General features: G+C 46.9%; 1 protein-coding gene across 1 annotated transcript; it reads right to left on the bottom strand.

The window, feature by feature from the left end:
- Nucleotides 1-804: 804 nt before the first annotated feature.
- Nucleotides 805-8,999, bottom strand: LOC136965982 (MSL complex subunit 3-like). Its single transcript, XM_067260308.1, has 13 exons — nucleotides 8,792-8,999; nucleotides 7,982-8,064; nucleotides 7,794-7,889; nucleotides 7,522-7,622; nucleotides 7,181-7,281; nucleotides 6,907-7,026; nucleotides 6,567-6,727; nucleotides 6,294-6,452; nucleotides 5,896-6,185; nucleotides 5,484-5,593; nucleotides 5,197-5,296; nucleotides 4,845-4,929; nucleotides 805-1,890 (listed from the first exon to the last, which is right to left on the bottom strand). Exons 1-13 carry the CDS (start codon nucleotides 8,888-8,890, stop codon nucleotides 1,791-1,793), a joined length of 1,605 nt encoding a protein of 534 aa, XP_067116409.1. The 5' UTR covers nucleotides 8,891-8,999; the 3' UTR covers nucleotides 805-1,790.
- Between the last annotated feature and the right edge of the window lie 8,868 nt (nucleotides 9,000-17,867).

Raw genomic sequence — 17,867 nt, 5'->3', positions numbered from 1 at the left:
GTGTCAGCAGGGTGTCCGGTTGCAGATCAAGGGATCAGTACCACACGACTTGAGGGTTCAGTTTAAGGACAGTGTGGGATTTACATGCTATATACGATATTGGTGAATTATCTGGGTACTCCTGAAAACATCATCAGAATCAGAATGGGATTTATTCGCCATGAAAGTTTGCACAGACAAGGAATTTGCTTTGGCAGGAAGGTGCATATAATAAACATATAGGGACCTAAAATTTAAATATGTGGACTATCTATACTAAGGGTACATAAACTAGCAGTACTAAGTGGAATTAGAATGAAATAAAATATACAATAAAATAACATTTAGGAGAGATCATTTGGGAGAGACGCTTCATTGGCCTAGTTGAATTTCCAAAGGGCCTCTAAACAAATTCTGCTAAAACCATCTAGCAGACAAAAGTCGAGATGATCTTAAGTGTTTGTCTTCTCCCAGTCACCTTTTCCCCATCTTCAGAGAACAGAGTGTGCATATTAGGGCTCTCCAGTGTAAAGTGCTAACTGTGTGCGCTTACTCAGGGAGCAGCGATTGGCACTGCGTGTTGGCAGGACCTCTGGCACCCCATAAATCAGCACGGTGGGCAGGGTCCAGCGAGAGGCAGGACTCGGGGACACTGTGTGCCCATAAAGGATTACACAACCCTCTGCAGAAGCCTGCATATTCCTCCCCATCTCATCCCCTTTACCCACCTTGTGGTCCAGTCTGTGCTTCAGCTCATAGATAGTGGGTTAAGGGGACCAGAAAACTGTCATTCGAAATACATGAAATCAAACAATCCAAAATCGATGTTTATTAAAATATTTATTTTTGGACCTTTTGGTACTGACAGGGCTACATGTGAAACCACAGGCCAACTCAAATGTGCCGAAATTCCAAAGCGCAGTTAATGAATAAGTCGACAAACAAACCCCTACGTGAACAAAATTGTTTTTACATTCATTGTCTGATAAACTAGCCAATCACAATTTGCTAATCAGGTCACAAGCTTACTGGCCTGTGCTTTCTACAATAGGTTTGACATCATGAATATAACTGAATCAAAAGAAGCATACAGTGATCACTGCTCCAAACTCCACAGTCCTACGTAAACAGTCCTTGGACTCGAAAAGACTTGCAGCGCTGCTAATGTAAAAACCCTTTTACAACCACCCAAGAGGATCACAAGCAGTCATTCCTCACGTCGAAGCATAGCATCAGAGAAGGGAGCTCTCAGAATCCCAAGAGTCATGTAAGCAACACTTTGAAACGGTCTCCCTCCCAACTGTTTAGTTAGGAACAGATGGACGGAGAGAGAGAGAGAGAGAGCGTCTCCCGAACGTCCCCTCGACAGACCCAGGACCCGGCGTGGTATACTGGTCGCGTCCAGGATCATCACATCTCGGGGGGGGGGGGGGGGGGGGGGGGGGGGGGGTCACCCGAGGTTCACCGGGGGAAAAGATGGTCATCCGAAGCTGGGACAACACTCTGCCTTCTTATTGGTGAAACCAGACGGGCCACAACGGGCCAGACATGCAGCCCTGTTCAGCTCCAGGAAGGAGCAGGCCTGGGTCTGCTCTCCTAGGTCTGGCCTTGGCCCTGGGCCTGCTCTCCTAGGTCTGGCCTGGGCCCTGGGCCTGCTCTCCTAGGTCTGGCCTGGGCCCTGGGCCTAGGTCTCCCCGGAGGCTGTGAGGGAGCATGGGGAGCAGGGCGGAGACAGGGGGAAGCCTAGCTAGGAGGGGACAGGGCTGGGTGTCCTAGAAGAGAGCAGGGCAGGGCCATGCCGAGGCCCCCCTTCAGTAGACAGGTCGAGGGTGCTTCATGTTGTAGTGGGCCTCAGAGGCCGATACATAGGCAGACTCGGGGAAAAAGTCTTCGTGGAACTCGGCCAGAAACCTAGGGAAGAGAGCAGAAACAAGGGGTGAAGGAACCAACAGGGCTAATGCTTTTGATTTGGGAGACGATTTTTGATTTGTACGCGCCTGCACTAGGCCTAACCCTTAAAAGTACCCTCTCAGGTTGTCGGGTTGAATGTTTCAGGGAAGGGTTGAGGTCGTGACTTAGCATGTCCATTCCATGGATTCATCTAGAAATCTGGTGAACAGAACACATCAGCAAGCCAACGTAGGCCTGTGGGTGAGGGGGGGGGGGGGGGGGGCGGTGACCAAAGTCATCCAGGAAATTCCCACATCCAAGTTCATCCAATAACGATTCCTCCCCCTCTCCCATCAATCCAGTTTCCTGGATGTCAGGGGCGAGTCCCTCATCACTCACAGTCCCTGTGTCCCTTGTCATGGACTTGTCAACTCGGTTCTGCAGGAAAACCCCCCCCTGCCCCCCCCCCTCGAACCTCTCCAGCCTGAAGCCTGTCCAGCGACTTGCCTTAAAAAACCCAACTCAGCAGAGCTGGAGAGGAAAATCTCCCTGTCTAATCATGGGGAAATAATCCGGAATGTTCTTAGTATCCGCTGCCTGGCCAAATCCCCTAAATCTTGCCATCTCATCTTAGCTCCACCGGCTTCCTAATCTGACTGCAAACAAATTATCCTCATCAAAGGAGAAATTAAGAGTGATTTAACAAGCAACAAATGATTCTCCGTCCTCGTTGGCTCTGGCGCCCAGACTTCCGGACGGACCACATCCTGGACCTGCGAGAAGGTGAACGTGCCAGTGTCCGTCTCCGAGCGGACCGCGCGAACCTCGACCGGAAAACAACCGTCCTTCGTGAGTTCATTTCCAATGACCCCGGAAATAAACGCTTGCACCTGCCGGGTGTGGGACCCGTGACAGAGAGCAGGGACTGGCTCCAACCAGAGGGGCGTACGGGACACCCCAGAGGAGAGGCCAGGAGAGGCTGATGAACACACCCGTGCAACAGCAGCCAGCGGTGGCTGGCCAGGGGTACTGCACATGTTTGATTAGAGGAGAAGAAATAAATCCCTTAGGTTCGGGGGCCAGCTGAAGATCGTTGGGCTGGATTTAAAGATTAGAGACAGAGGCTTGTGTAACGCCCACTCATCTTCTGCACTTTAATGTGGTCTCGCACTCCCTCTCTCCCCCTCGCTCCCTCCCTGCCTCCCTCTCAGACACACACTAAATCAAACCTCGGGGACAAATAACGCCTCAAATCAGCCGATCTCCTCAACCTCACAACGAAGGAACGTGGTCGGCATGCGCTCGGCCAGACACTCCGCCCAGTCCTGCAGCCCCGCGGGTTTTACAATGTCGCTGTAAAAGAGACTGGAAAAGGGCTGAGCAGCTTACAGGCTCCGCAGACAAACACTGGGCCTATTGGTTGACTGTCTCACACACACACACACACACACACACACACACACACACACACACACACACACACACACACACACACACACACACACACACACACACACACACACACACACACACACACACACACACACACACACACACACACACACACACACACACACACTGCTGGCATACTAGTTAGGCTGTGCCTGCTTAATGATATTGAAAGCGCTGTGCTTACACCCCCAAGGTAATTTCCCCTCAGGGGTAACTCGTTAGGAAACGACGTGTGTGTGTGTGCGCGCACTGACAGCTCTGTTAACTGTATTGGCGAAAAGCATGTGTGCACGTCTTCTCTCTGTGTGTGTGTGTGTGTGTGTGTAAGCAGATCGATGCCCACAACATACAGCTCGAGCCAGAGCGAGGCTATTCTGTCGCCCTCCCTGAAACCTGATCCGTCCCAGCGGTGGCAACTCACCCACTACTGATGAGCCGCCCGCCTCGTCATGCTAGGCTACAGCTAGCGGCACAGCCCGTCTCGGCTTGACGAGAAACCCAGCACACTGTGTAGTTCAAGTGCTGACGCAGGCTTTATGTGCCGTGGACAAATAGCCTAGAGAGGATATAGCTACGGTGACCAAGAACTGCATAATGAAGCTACGGATACCTGGAATCTCAACGCAGCATGTTTCATATATTTCTTTTTTATATTGAATTTTCTTCTCCCCCAGACAAGCGCACCCCATCGTCTGAGAGGTCACCTCTGTGTCTGCTGTTCTGAATGACAGATGAATCCAGAACACAGACAACTTGAGGTTCGGGGGGACAATCATGACGGCAAAGGTACGGCTAATTAGTCTGTGGAGATAAGCCTTTTCGGTGAGTGGAGACAGTCCCTAAGGCTGGAGGAAATCGATTGGATGTTAGGCAAACACCAGCGGGGGTTGGTTTTGTTTGGAGGGGCGGGGAGTGGAGGGGTGGGGGGGTGGGGAGTGGAGGGGTGGCGTGGGGGGGTGGGGAGTGGAGGGGTGGGGAGTGGAGGGGTGGCGTGGTGGGGAGTGGAGGGGTGGGGAGTGGAGTGGAGGGGTGGGGTGGGGAGTGGCGTGGTGGGGAGTGGAGGGGTGGCGTGGGGAGTGGAGGGGTGGGGAGTGGAGGGGTGGGGAGTGGAGTGGAGGGGTGGGGAGTGGAGGGGTGGGGAGTGGAGGGGTGGGGAGTGGAGTGGAGGGGTGGGGAGGGGAGTGGAGGGGTGGGGAGTGGAGTGGAGGGGTGGGGAGTGGAGTGGAGGGGTGGGGAGTGGAGTGGAGTGGAGGGGTGGGGAGTGGAGGGGTGGGGAGTGGAGGGGTGGGGAGTGGAGGGGTGGGGAGTGGAGGGGTGGGGAGTGGAGTGGAGGGGTGGGGAGTGGAGGGGTGGGGAGTGGAGTGGAGGGGAGTGGAGGGGTGGGGAGTTGAGTGGTGGGGAGTGGAGGGGTGGGGAGTGGAGGGGTGGCGTGGTGGGGAGTGGAGGGGTGGCGTGGGGAGTGGAGGGGTGGCGCGGTGGGGTGGGGAGTGGAGGGGTGGGGAGTGGAGGGTGGAGGGGCGTACCTGAGGAAGAGCTCTAGGTGTTTGACCAGGGCCCGGAGGTTCTTCTCTGGGATGTGCATCTTCCCGAGGAGCTCTGGAAGCTTCACTGTCCAGAGGAGAGACAAGAGAGGAACTACTTAGTGCTGCTCCCCCCGGGCTGGCCTCGACACACAGCTCACAGACACAGTCTAAGAGGGTTGGCCTTTAGGGCGCAGGCACAAGCTACGGCGAAGCACTATAAAAGCAACTTTCTCAACACAGACTTTGCAGGACTTTTTTATTTCGATAGAACCATCGACTGTTTTGCGCCAGAATGTTCTGGGTTTGCAGGTGTGCTGGTGAGACGGGTGGGTGTGCGGCGGAGGACACCCACCGAAGAGGCGGAGGAGGTGCTGGGAGCCATACAGGTAGGAGGGCGGAGGGGGCTGGTCACTCTGGGGGTAGTTGTCGGGGGTCAGCTTCCAGCTCAAGACCTGCACTCGGTCGCCACAGCAAGACGAGAGGCAGTCAAACACAGGGCCGACATTTTTGGAGGTCAGGTTCACTGTTGAGACTTCCCAGAGGGATACACGCCATGCAGACGGAGGGTGCGACCACTGAAGGGGAGGGGGGCCCCTGTCACCCCGGGTCCCTAGCCGGCCAACCAGACGGGGTTCTCACCTCGTTGAGCTCGTTGTTCCTGCGGCTCTCCAGGCCAGAGAACACTCCGCTGCCCTCCTTACTGGGCGTCAGGGGCAGAGGAGACGATGAACCACTGTGGACCGGTGTTTCTGGAGAGAGGGTTGGGGGTTGACAGTTAGCTTCCGGAGATCGAGGTGCCATTGGAGGCTAGTCTGAAACAAATGTTCTACTCATGATGTGCCTAAAGCATTGAAAAGCTGCAAAAAGCAGACATCCTATGAAGTCTGGTGACTGTGGAATGACAAAAGGTGTAAGAGTGCCCTCTACTGGGCCGACAGGGTAAATACAAAGGGTGCACAAAGTAAAGTGATGCAGCTAACACATCAACGTCGACAGCTTATGTTGTGTGTGCGTGCGTGCGTGCACGTGCGCAAACCATTGCTGCTCTTACTCTTCTCCAGGTTGAGGAAGAACTTGGGCAGCTGGGCAGGCGTGTCCGCCAGGCGACGTTTGGGCTGGGGCGACGCGGTGGCACTGCCGCTGCCCCCCTCCGCCAGGCGGTCCCCGCCGGAGGTGTGGCGCGTGGAGCGCCGCAGGGACTGGGGGGCGTCCGAGTCGGGGCAGCGCCTGCGCTTGGGGGTGGTGGCGGTGGAGGCCTCGCTCAGGGCAGGCTGGCTGTCTGTGGACTGGGGGGTGGAGGGGTTGTGGCCCGTGGGGCTGGGGGTGCGTTCGCGGAGGGTCCTGACAGACGGAAAGGGGAGAGGGTGGGGTCCGGGAGAGTACATGGACGTTTCAGAGAACATTCTTTTCGGATAAATATGAGTTGGAAATATAACAAGTGTGTCTTACTTGCTGGAGCTGGTGGTGTTGTCTCGTATAGGGAGGAAGAACTTGGAGGAGCTGACTTTCTTAAACTGGGCATGCTCATTGGAGTAGAGGAGGATCATGGGAAGGGTGAAGTCGAAGGTGATCCGGAGTCCGTCCACCATCTCCTTACATAGCTCCTCACTGTGGAAAAGAAACAAAAATGACATAACTTTAGATGCAAAATGGCAACAAATTACCACTAAAAGTATCTGTACAGAGCCAATTACGGATTGTTCTACCTCAACCATGACTCACTTCTTTTCGGGAGGAACGTAGTGAGGACTGACGCTGGCCTGGGCGGAGCTCTGAGCATGCCGATACCTCTCATTGGCTGAGAAGGCAGCATTAATAGCAAAGTGCTTCACGTAGGATTCCAGAATGTTTACTATGTTCATCTGGCATGGGAGCTTCACTAACTGGGGAGAGAACATCAACTGATATTTAGACACAGAGGTGGCGAAGCTGTGTGGGTTTTTTTTTTAATACGTTTTAGAATGGGAAGGAAAAAAAAGGGGAAATTGATGAACATGGTTTTGTGTTTTCTTCATGAGTACGGGCTACATCAACAAGAGAAAGAAGGTACAGGATTTTGTACCTTCTTTCTCTTGTTGATGTAGTAGCAGTCATCCTCCAGCTTCTTCTTCAGAACTTCGGGGATGTCAATATTGATGGTTTTGTCCTCCCCCTCCCTCTTGGCGTGAGCCTCCTGGTCTTCCTTATAAGGAAACGCAAAACAGCATTCACAAAGACAGTCACCACCTTGAGAATTGAAAATAAACAGGCTGGGAAGTAAATGAAAGGTAGAAACTTAGACAACGATGCAATCCCAGACCCCCCCTTTGTGTGATACTATGGGTGCAACACCTCACCATCTTGTCTAAATCCTCGGAGGAGTCGCTTTCCTCGCTTTTTAAAGATTCAGGGTCCTCAGAATTGTCCTCGTCACTGTGGTCTGAAGATGAAATCAAACCTAATCGGGGAAGAAAATTGTTTACGATAATGACGGTTCATTATCTCGTTTTTCCCATTTGACCCTGATTCAGGATAAGTACTGGACGTGGTAGAATCCAGGTCCTGAGTCTGGTTGACTATCTAATGGTTAATATCCTCGACAGGTCAGGTGTTGTCTGGCAGGCTACTCCCGCCACAGAACATGACGTGTTATTCTGCCTGTGTCGCTTTTTGAAGTAAGAGTCAAGACCGTTCTCACATGTGTCCTCACAGTCTTCCTTCTCCTCTTCAGTAAGGGTTTTAAGAGCTGACTCAACACCAGGCAGACAGCGACGTCTCTTCCCCCATCCCTTTCTCCTCCTGATGACAAAAATAAGGCACTTGTGTCACCAAAATGGTTAACCGGACATCGACCGACATTGTGCTTGTCCGCTGGCCAACCAGTACAGGTTCTAGAGAATGCACAGCAAGTAACAAAGTGTAAACGTGGTGCAATTTCCATCGTTTCCACACCGTTTGGTTGGGACTTACATGCGCGCCACAGCTTTGCGAGCCAGTTTCCTCTGTAATTTGCGGTTTTCGTCGGTGTCCCTGAGCACATGGTCCTCTGCAGCCCAGCGATCCCAACTGTAACAGAAACCATCACATAGGCCTATGTATCACATCTGTTTATTGACACGTAGCTTGCCAATTATTACATTGCTTCATGCTGAATGTACCTTCGGTTCCAACCATTGAAGTGAATCAGGTACTCAGAGACTCTTTTACCACGCTCATCCTTACCAATTACAATATCAACAACCTGAAACGTATGATCAAAAACAGTCAGTCAGTAGGTCACATCCACCAACAAAATTAAAAGAAGAACATAAATGTTATAGGTTTCTAGTATACAAGTATGTTACTAGACAGATGAGATACAGATGGATGTCAATTACAGTAGCTAGCTCTACGTACAGTAGCTCTAGTCTAGTTAGCTTTTCTAAACCAAGTAGCTAATTATGTTTATAGCTCGAGCTATATACGTTAGCGGTACAAGTTAGTAATATTGGGTCGTGGCCTGTAATCCACAAATGTATTGAAATCGTTTGCTAAACAATGTGTGTGTTTGGATACTCATGTTGCCAGTATTCTTTGTTGACGTTAGCCAGCTTAGCTTGCTACTGCTACTGTAGCTTGCTCTGATCAACTTCACGTTTCCTGTTCGTTGAAGCTGTTGTTGTTCTTAGCGCTAGTGGTAGTGATGAGCATAGTGCTTGATGACGGTCTGACTGGGCCAACAATTCTAGTCAGTTTGCCGTGGGGACACGCAAGTGGCCTACTGCATGCTCACAGAGAAGCTAGCTAGCTAGCTACTAAGCTAACGTATGCTAGCTATCGAATGAACAGATATTGGATACATTTCGCTTGCAATATTTTTTTTATTATTGCATGCAAAATTTATTTGGCTGTTGCTGAAAGACAACCACTGCAAACTGCACACGAGCCATTCCAAAAAGTCAGGCTAGCTAGAGACAATCTCTACTTACTTTTGCATCATACAGTACTTTGGCCTTCGTTGGATCAGGTTCGAAACACAAGACCTTTTCTCCTTTGTGGAATTTAAATTTAATTCCCCGCGAGTTCATTTGTTCGTCATGGCGAGGAGGAGAGGAGGTATCTGGACCCCCACTCCTTAACCCCTTCGTTACTGGGCTGTATCCCACGGGGTCTTCGGAAAACTATGGAAACAGGATAGCAACCTTACTAACGAAAACGCAATTGGAAATTGTACTATGGACCTCTATGGACACCGTCTAACTATAATGTATTGCCCAGAAGATGTCGCCAAATATCATAATAATCAAGACACATTTCACTTCCACGTTTTAATATATTATAATGTTAATAATACATTTTGATATAATTGTTCTACAAAGAGAGGAATGCATATTTCGCTGTGCATTGACCAAAGCATAAAAACATATCTGGATCCTTACTGTGACACAAACTATGATATTAAATTTAACTGATAATCCATTTAGAAATCTTTCTAAATTAATTAAATCTACAGTTAACTCTGCAAGTATACGGACCGGAGGAGGTTGTACCATGGCTATCAATAACAATCAAGAGGGGATGTTTTCATGAAAAACACATGTCCCTAAGCATGACAAATTTGAGTACAGCTGACCAGTCAACATGAAACCATTTCACTTTATTGAAACAACATTTTGCTTTAAACATGAAGGTATGGGGGAGCTTACGCACACATGTTATGATGTCATTCTGACAACAGATTCTATGTCCCAAGGCATGTGCAAGTTTGATTTCAATGGTGAGGCCCCTGAACCCCAAACCCTATCCCTCCATGCTATAGTTTTCTGTAACACTGCCCCCCTCCTCTCACACATATCACTCCCCCTCCTCTCTCACACATCTCACTCACTTACACAGGCACACAAAACATGCTTTTTGTACTGCAAGCTGTCCAATTCACTGCACTCTATAGCTGATATTTTCTTTGTTCCTCTCTCTCTCTCTCTCTCTCTCTCTCTCTCTCTCTCTCTCTCTCTCTCTCTCTCTCTCTCTCTCTCTCTCTCTCTCTCTCTCTCTCTCTCTCTCTCTCTCTCTCTCTCTCTCTCTCTCTCTCACACACACACAGACATGCACACACACCCTTCTTCTCTGCCGGCTGTTTTTAGGCTGGTCGAATCGGACTGAGCTGTTATCAGTGTCATGCCGTGCTACTTCATAAGCTTCTTTATCAGAGCACTCCTCCCCCAGCATCCTGCGGTGCTTCATATTTCCCATACTTTCTCACACACGCACACGGTTGTAACCCCAGTTTTACTTTTAGTCTTCATCTGAGGTGCATGGTACAACAACACAGAGGCCTAACCTCTGAATACATTCACAAGGGCAACACCAGACTATCTGGAAGTGAATCCAGTTTTACTATAGGCAGGACTATGTGTTGCCATTGTGCCCCGGTATTCAAACATATTTACATAGATACATTTATAAGAAACAGGTCTTAGCAATGTCTCAGACCATGATATCTGTCTACCAGCTAATGCAAAACAGAATATTATGGAAAATTAATCCTTAACCAACTTAATGCTTGAATCAAATCCAACTAAGTTGAATTGTGCTACAAGTCATAATACATAGTAAACATAGTAAACCAATTTAATAGATGCGTGCAAAGAGTAACCCACTGATGAACTAGGCTACTTGGATTCTAAACTTTTTACGCATGGTCTTACGCAATGTAGTGCGCGTATAACGGTCCCGGTCGGTCCTGGAAACACACAGTGATGAAGTTCAGTCAGCTCAACCTGCCGCGTCACACTCCAGTTTGGGTTAGGGTTAGTACGTAGGTAGGCTACGTGCAGAGGAACACGAGAGGACAAATTCAGTCTCTTTTTGCAATGGGACTAAACTGCATTCCGGTTTCAGCGCAAAAGCAATCTAGACGGAGCTACAATGATTTCAAAGGGTAGCTTCTGATGGGGCAGCGTGGAGTAGGGTAGTTCATCAGGTAACTCAAACTGAACTCCAGAAAATCAACTGGCACGTCCGCTAATGCGCTCTTGCGCTGAGCGGATAAGGAGAGATGTCCTCCTCTCAAGGAATACTGAATAGCGTCTTCTCGTGCTCTTCTCCGGCATCAAAAGCGGTCTCTAAAAGGAAGCTACGGCAAACTCGTAGCTTGGATCCTGCCATCATAAGACACTGTGGCAGCGAGACTGATGTTGGACCTGGGGAAAGATTGAAGGCACCTGGGCTAGGCGTGGGGGAAACAGGTGTCTTTGCGTCCTCGCCGTTGCATGGGTCCCCGGAACACCTGGCTGCGTTCAAGCATGACCTGCGGTCCAAAACTCTGAGATTGAAACAACCGCGATCCTCCCTCTCGCCCCCATCCACACCACAGGACATATCCCCGTCTTCGAACTTTCACTTCGAATATGATGTGAGGGGCGCAAAAAGGAATACCGCATGGGATTTACCTTTTCTTGTCCGGAGCCCCAGTAACACTGCCCTTGGGAGCACCAACACTTTGTTCTCACCTCGGAGGTGGCTCCAAAAGAAGCTGCAACAATCAAGCTCAAGCGCCTATATTGTGTGGAAATCGGAGGTAAATTTGCTTAACTATTTTAACATTTACATTTACATTTATTCATTTAGCAGACGCTTTTATCCAAAGCGACTTCCAAGAGAGAGCTTTACAAAGTGCATAGGTCACTGATCATAACAACATTTTAACGTAGGGAAAGCCGAGACATGTTAATGACAGCATATTCATTTTACTTTATAGTAATTTGAAGTGTGTGAGTAAGATTTTGGATGTGAATCGTTAGGGACTCAATTTAACCTGTTAAATTGTGTATATTCAACTATATCTTCATTTTGGTCTCTACAACTATTGCAGTATAACACTTAAGGTCAGACCTGGGTCAATTAGGCCTCTTTTTGGGTGCACTTAAAGTAATGTGGGGAAATGGACCACTACCATTATTGCTAACTTTAAAGCAGATTAAAACTCCTGGATTACTTTCTAATACTTACTTTCCAAGACACAGGTTTGACTTTTAGTGCAAATGGAGCGGGAATGAACACATTGCAAGATGTGGCTATTAAGTCCTCACAAAAACACACTTGGTATGCCCTTCTTATTTTTAGCAGAGGGCTTTATTGGCTGCATATTTGGCTACAGTCCATCTGCTCTGGTGGAAAGGTATGATGATTTTGACCATATTGTATGACTCTCCTTAAAGCCCGAGTGTATAACGATGTTAAGCACACACATCACAGAAAGGTTTGCTTTGGCCCCGATTGGAGTTTGAAACTGTCACAAGGTCAATCGCAGCCACATTTCAAGAAGGTTTTCTCACGCGTTGCAGACCACCAAAGTGTATCGCTGTTCCCAGAGCCGGAGCAAGGACATATAAGTACAGCAAGAGGGGAAGACCCTAACCCCATTTGAACAGCTTGATCCAGACTCAGGAACTCATGGAGAGTTATGACACTTAAGGGCTTGCAGGTCTGAGACACTAACGCACACACACACACATGCACACACACACAAACGCACACAGCAGATTTTTCTCTTTCGAAACACAACCTTTATATTCCAGTATGTTCTTCAACAATGACAAACATCGACACTGTGTCTGTTCCAGTAGAGCAGCGAGAAGGCATGGTAGAGGTGGGGTTGTCTGTTCAAAGAGCCTCACAGTATAGGAAAACCTACTCAGTGAGATATACCTGTAAACATGCCTACTTCCAGTTCACCTGTAGACATTCCTACTTCCAGCACACCTGTAGACATGCCTACTCTCAGGTCACCTGTAGACATGCCTACTTATAGTTCACCTGTAAACATGGCGACTTACAGTTCACCTGTGAACATGACTGTGGTCTGCTTTGCACTAACGAGAGAAAGACAAAGAGAAATGAAAGACTAGTTTCTGTGTGAAGGGAGATGTCAGAGTACGCAAATCACAAATATTCAAAGTACTCAAGAGTGATGAGTCATAAAGAGAAGTGAGGGTTTGTGGAGAGGACCTTGCTGTTGCCACGGGTACAGTACAGTTCAGTTTGTTCATTTTCTAAATAAATACCATCAAACAATTTCGTACGTGCTCTGTTTGTCAGTAAGAACTTTTTCCAGAGTTTCAGTGTAACAAGTCAGAATATGCTGACAGTCAATAATCATGATTATAATAACATAATCTCAATAAAAAATGTCATTCAGCAAGACAGATCGCAATAATAATCAATGTCCAATTTTAAGGGATGCATTGGCTCAGTTTTCCAAGCATTGTAGCCTATTAGTGATTCAGTGACGTAGATTTAGTATGTCTGACTATGTCTTGTAATCGATGTTCATAATCAATTAATATTTTGTCATTCTTTAGAAGCACATTGGCTCAATTGCAAATTGGCCAAGGTGGCTAGAGATTTATGAGAGATGTCAGTTTTTGGATCCCTTTCAACTTCCACCACATGTTGTACTCACAATGCAGAATGATGCGGTCCATGAGTAAGAGTTGGGTTCACCCACGTTTTATATGAATGGAACCTGCTGTTCAGTATTTCATGAAGATTTACTTAGAACCCACAATTTGAATTCCTTAGTATTACCATCCCTTGATCCCTTTTAGTAAATCTGAGTATCTTTATTTAAGTTTGAGGTACGTAACTGAATAAATGAAGCTGAAAGATTCAACATAAAATAAATTGCTTCCAAGTCATTTGTATTTTGCTTTTGCATGCATATGAATGCAGTTGACTCATGGTAATCAAACAGAGGATGTTTGTAAAGAGTTACTTGAAGGTTTATGTTCAGAAACTATTTTTGGACCATTAGAAGTTCATGGGTGAGGATGGGGGGAAGAGGGGGGGTAGGATAAATTGGGAGGGAAGAGACTGTAAGATGCATGCTTATGTTACAATCTACAGCCTTACTCCCTCTCGTGAAGGCCAGATTGAATCAACAGGTGAAAACCATTACTGAACATAAACTGTTGACATTTAATCAACTGTTGGAGGTGAGGCTAGGTAGCCGTCACACGCCCAGACCCTGGGCACGATGCCTTGCATGCTTTAATGCATCCATTTGGCTGGGACATCGAAGCATCAATTTTGATTTCATTGATGATAGAAAACTCCCTCGCTTTTTCAGTTCTCATATTGTTTTAGGTTCTGCCAGCTGGCTTGGATCAGTGCCACGGCCAATTCTTTTTGAATCGACATCCTGTTGCTAGCATGCCTGCTAGCTAGATCTTACTGTTGAGCGATCTAAAACACCCTCTCCACCCCCAGTCATAGGATTTCATCGAAAGTTATTAACCTCTCATACCTGCTTTAAACTGACTGCCTAACGGAAAGCATCTGTTAAAAAGATTGTCAAACAGGAGATACGGCACTGCATGGTTTCGTCAGTTTGTCTACTCATAATAAGTTCTGTACCATTCAGATCACACCAGTCCAAAGGTGCCTGGCTGATTGAGGTAAACAATAGATAAATGGAGGACATCCTCCAAGAACTAACATTTCTGCCTCAGTGAAGCGTTGGAGGACTCGGGCCTTGACAGTTGTACATCGTTGGAATGTTTCACTCATAAAGTGTGGCTGGCTACAACTGGATTGGTCGCACCTGCCAAAGTCCTCTTGCCTCTCCTTGTTGTTTCCCACTGCTGAGTTTGCAACTCTGTCTCTGCTTAGAAGGTAATCTGCTCATTTGGATCATCTGACTATTGTTGTCTGGAAGGACTGTATATCAAATGACCGCCCCTTATCTTGAAAATCAGATATGCATGTGTTTCCCAACTGTGAAATAACCTACATCATTTGTTTGGGGTGGCCGTGTCACACATGTTCTTTTCTTCTCTCTGTGGGGAATAGAATTGGGATTTGAGTCAGTACATCTGCTTTTTCCAGACTATTAACCATTCAACTTGTCTGTTGCCATTTACCACGTTGTAATTTGTCTTGATCGTTTTGGTATTTGGATTGTGTAAAGATTATTCAGTGGTTGAATGCAACTGGGCTGTGTGCAGATAGAAGACTTTTCAGTGGACTACACCATAGATTGACTCTTTCTGTACTATAGCCATCCACAACTCTAAGGTTGCTGCATTTTTGTTTTGTAAAGAACTGGTTCACTCAGATAACCATCAGACTGCGGAAGCTGTGCACCAAAAAAACAACAATGGGATTTTTTCGCAGTATCAATAATCTTGTTGATCTCATAGGATTCATTTTTACAGTGGGGAGAAATGAAAATAATCATAAACTGATCTCCCTGTCAAAAGGGAATCCTCCATTTTTGTTACTGGTTACTGCTGAGCATGTTCAAAAAGAAATGCCACGGGATATAATAATAACGTTCTTTCATTACTTATAATATTTTATCTGACAAGATGCCTACTGAATACCTAATGGTATGTGCAACGTTTTCTATTTGATGTAGTTGTGCAAGCTTGGATTAAGGTTAGGAGTTGATGAATTCTGACAAAGGTATTTGCATCAACGGTTGAGAAACATCATTTGAATAGGTGCCTGCAAATAGTTGCAGTTGAGTATGTGTGTGTGTGTGTGAGAGAGGGAGAGAGAGAGAGAGATCGCGAGAGAGAGAAAGAAAATTAATTGTTAGTTTGATTGTTAATAACTTGTCTTTAAGGTACGTTTTCTCAACATTGAAAGGAGAGAACTGCTTGACATAGAGCTGCCTGTAAAGTAAACATTAATTTCCGCTGCCAAATCTTGGTGTCTGTTGCAGATTATCTTTCTCCTCCAATGTGAAGCCATCCTTGTGTAGATCTTTGTTTAGAGAGAGCACATTAATGTGGTCTGTCATGGGTAAGGCATGGGTTTGATTCAAGCTATTTCCAAACCTCACAACTCTTGTTGTGAGGTTTGGACGGGGTGTTAGGTTTACGAGTACAATTTATTTATTCATTTCTTCGAATGTAAACTGTAGCAATATGATACATACCCGCCAAAGTCTTCCCATGAATAATATCCTGACTGCTCCATTTTAAACAGACCAGAAATTTGAGGCCATGTTAAACATGGTGTTATTGCTGTGAGAGAAGTCACACCGTAGATAACCATCTTTTGAGAAACATTTAAATAGAAATACGAATGTTCTTTCTGTTTATAAACCCATGGTGCCTAGCGCCTGCTCAGAATCATAAACTTTCACATTAAACTGTGCTCACCCTGAGGTACTGTGGTGAATGTCTTCCAGATTGTCCACACGTTGTCACATGACAACAAATTCTTGTTTTCTGTTCTCTGTGTTTGCGTCCCTTATTTGAGCTGTATGTTTTTGCTGTGGATGCTGTACTGTTTTTGCCTGCAGGGAACTGGGATCTTCATAAGGCCAGAGGAAGTGGAAAAGTTTTCATTTCCTGTCACTGCTGCAGAATGATCCTGAAGGAAAGAACATATACAATTGGTCTACTTTGGTTTGTAAACGATGGACACCTGAGTTCAACCAGGGACAATCGCTGACCTATTTATTCATAATGTGATGGCATTTTTTTTTTCAGTCCATCTTAACAATTTCATTTTACTCAGTAAATTAACTTGATGTCTACAGCATGTGACATTATCCAGTGTCCTGTCCTTCTTGCTGCAGAGGACATTTTATGTGCTTTAATTTCCCATCAACCATTATTTCCTTAAATGTCTGTGTACATGAGGCAGCAATTAGCAACGTGGATGTGCAATATCAGGCAACAACGACTCGCAAATATATTTTGAATAATGTGTAAGTATTCAGTAATTGTATTCCCTTCAACAGTGTGCTTGCTGATTTATGGGTAATCCTCTATAGTTATCTATGCATGGCCCTCTGATCATTTTAGCCAGTGTCCCACGATGGATTCAGGCTCACACGAGGGAAGTTGTTTGGAATTCCAGGCCAGTGATGCCTGGGGCCCTATCCGAGAGGGGTGGCGGCCCCCTATTCCCAAACCTATCATCTGGCTTTACAGTCAGCTAAACCCCTGCTATTTCTTCCTTTTTTGACACAGTTTTCCACGGCCATATTTGCTTCCCAGAATAACTGAAGCAGTGGGGTCTGTTATACACAGTAGCTTGTCCTGTAGATCTTTCTCTACTAACAGTTTATCACTGGCTCCTCTCCTCTCTCCCTGTGGAGCAATGTGACCTGACCTCCCGTTTCCCTGGCAGCCAGCAGGCTCAGCCTTCCTCCTCCTCCTCCTCCTCCTCCTCCTCCTCCTCCTCCTCCTCCACACCCAAGCATTCTTTAGAACATTATATCATAAGAAACCATAATCACCAACAATTAGCTATAAGCTAGCCAACCACTGCCATCCCACTGCTGAAAAAGTATTAATTTCCCAAACAGTTGATGGTGGAATCGGTCCAAAGCTATAGTTACAGGCACAAGCCTGAGGCCAAAGTTCTATACACACATTTCAAGTACATGGATCAGAGCTAAATAACTTAAGGCATTTCTCAGCGCTAACATTAAGATGGGCTAGCGGGCTAACTCTAACTGCCCAGATTACACAGAAAAAGAGGCAGAAAGAGGGAGATTCAAAGACAGAAAGAGTTAGAGAGAAAGAGTGAATGCCTCATCCCAGCCATTCTTATCTTTGTGTTCTCCTCTCCCTGTGGCCTGGCTCTGAGGAGACTGTCTTATCTGCTCCATGCAGCTTGGGCCCAGTGGCCTGCCAAACAGGCTGAAATAACTCACAACTTACAAGGATAGTGATTGGTTGATACATGATATATTCCAAGCTCAAGTGTCCAAGCCAGTGTTGCAACTGTGCTAATACTGAAAACAACATGCTTCATTTTTTAATAGAGGCTTAGAGCACACTCCTCACAATAGGGGCCCTTGAGCTAGATGTCAAGTTGGGAGATTGGGCCTAAATGGAAGTGTATTTTTGGTTCTTATTTGCTTGGTTTTCTATTTTAACGTTGCTGACCCGACTGCCTCCAAGCAAAAATGCTTGTAATGCCTAAATAAATATGTCTGTGTGCGATGCAGAGCCCTGTGAGACAGGCTAACCAGAACCCCTCACCCCCAAATCTCTCCAGCTGCTTGGAAGAAAAGCCTAACAGGGAACCAGCATTTCA

The sequence above is a fragment of the Osmerus mordax genome, chromosome 22 (genome assembly GCF_038355195.1).
Source record: "Osmerus mordax isolate fOsmMor3 chromosome 22, fOsmMor3.pri, whole genome shotgun sequence".
NCBI lineage: Eukaryota > Metazoa > Chordata > Actinopteri > Osmeriformes > Osmeridae > Osmerus > Osmerus mordax.
This window is presented reverse-complemented; position numbering and strand designations above follow the sequence as displayed.

What these genes read in the sequence shown, in the direction of transcription:
- LOC136965982 (XM_067260308.1), bottom strand. Translation starts at nt 8,890, where the DNA reads ATGAACTCGCGGGGAATTAAATTTAAATTCCACAAAGGAGAAAAGGTC. An exon ending in TTCAATGGTTGGAACCGAAG is followed by an intron (nt 7,890 to 7,981) that starts GTACATTCAGCA and finishes TTTCTGTTACAG; the next exon opens with TTGGGATCGCTGGGCTGCAG. An exon ending in ACATCAACAAGAGAAAGAAG is followed by an intron (nt 6,728 to 6,906) that starts GTACAAAATCCT and finishes TTCTCTCCCCAG; the next exon opens with TTAGTGAAGCTCCCATGCCA.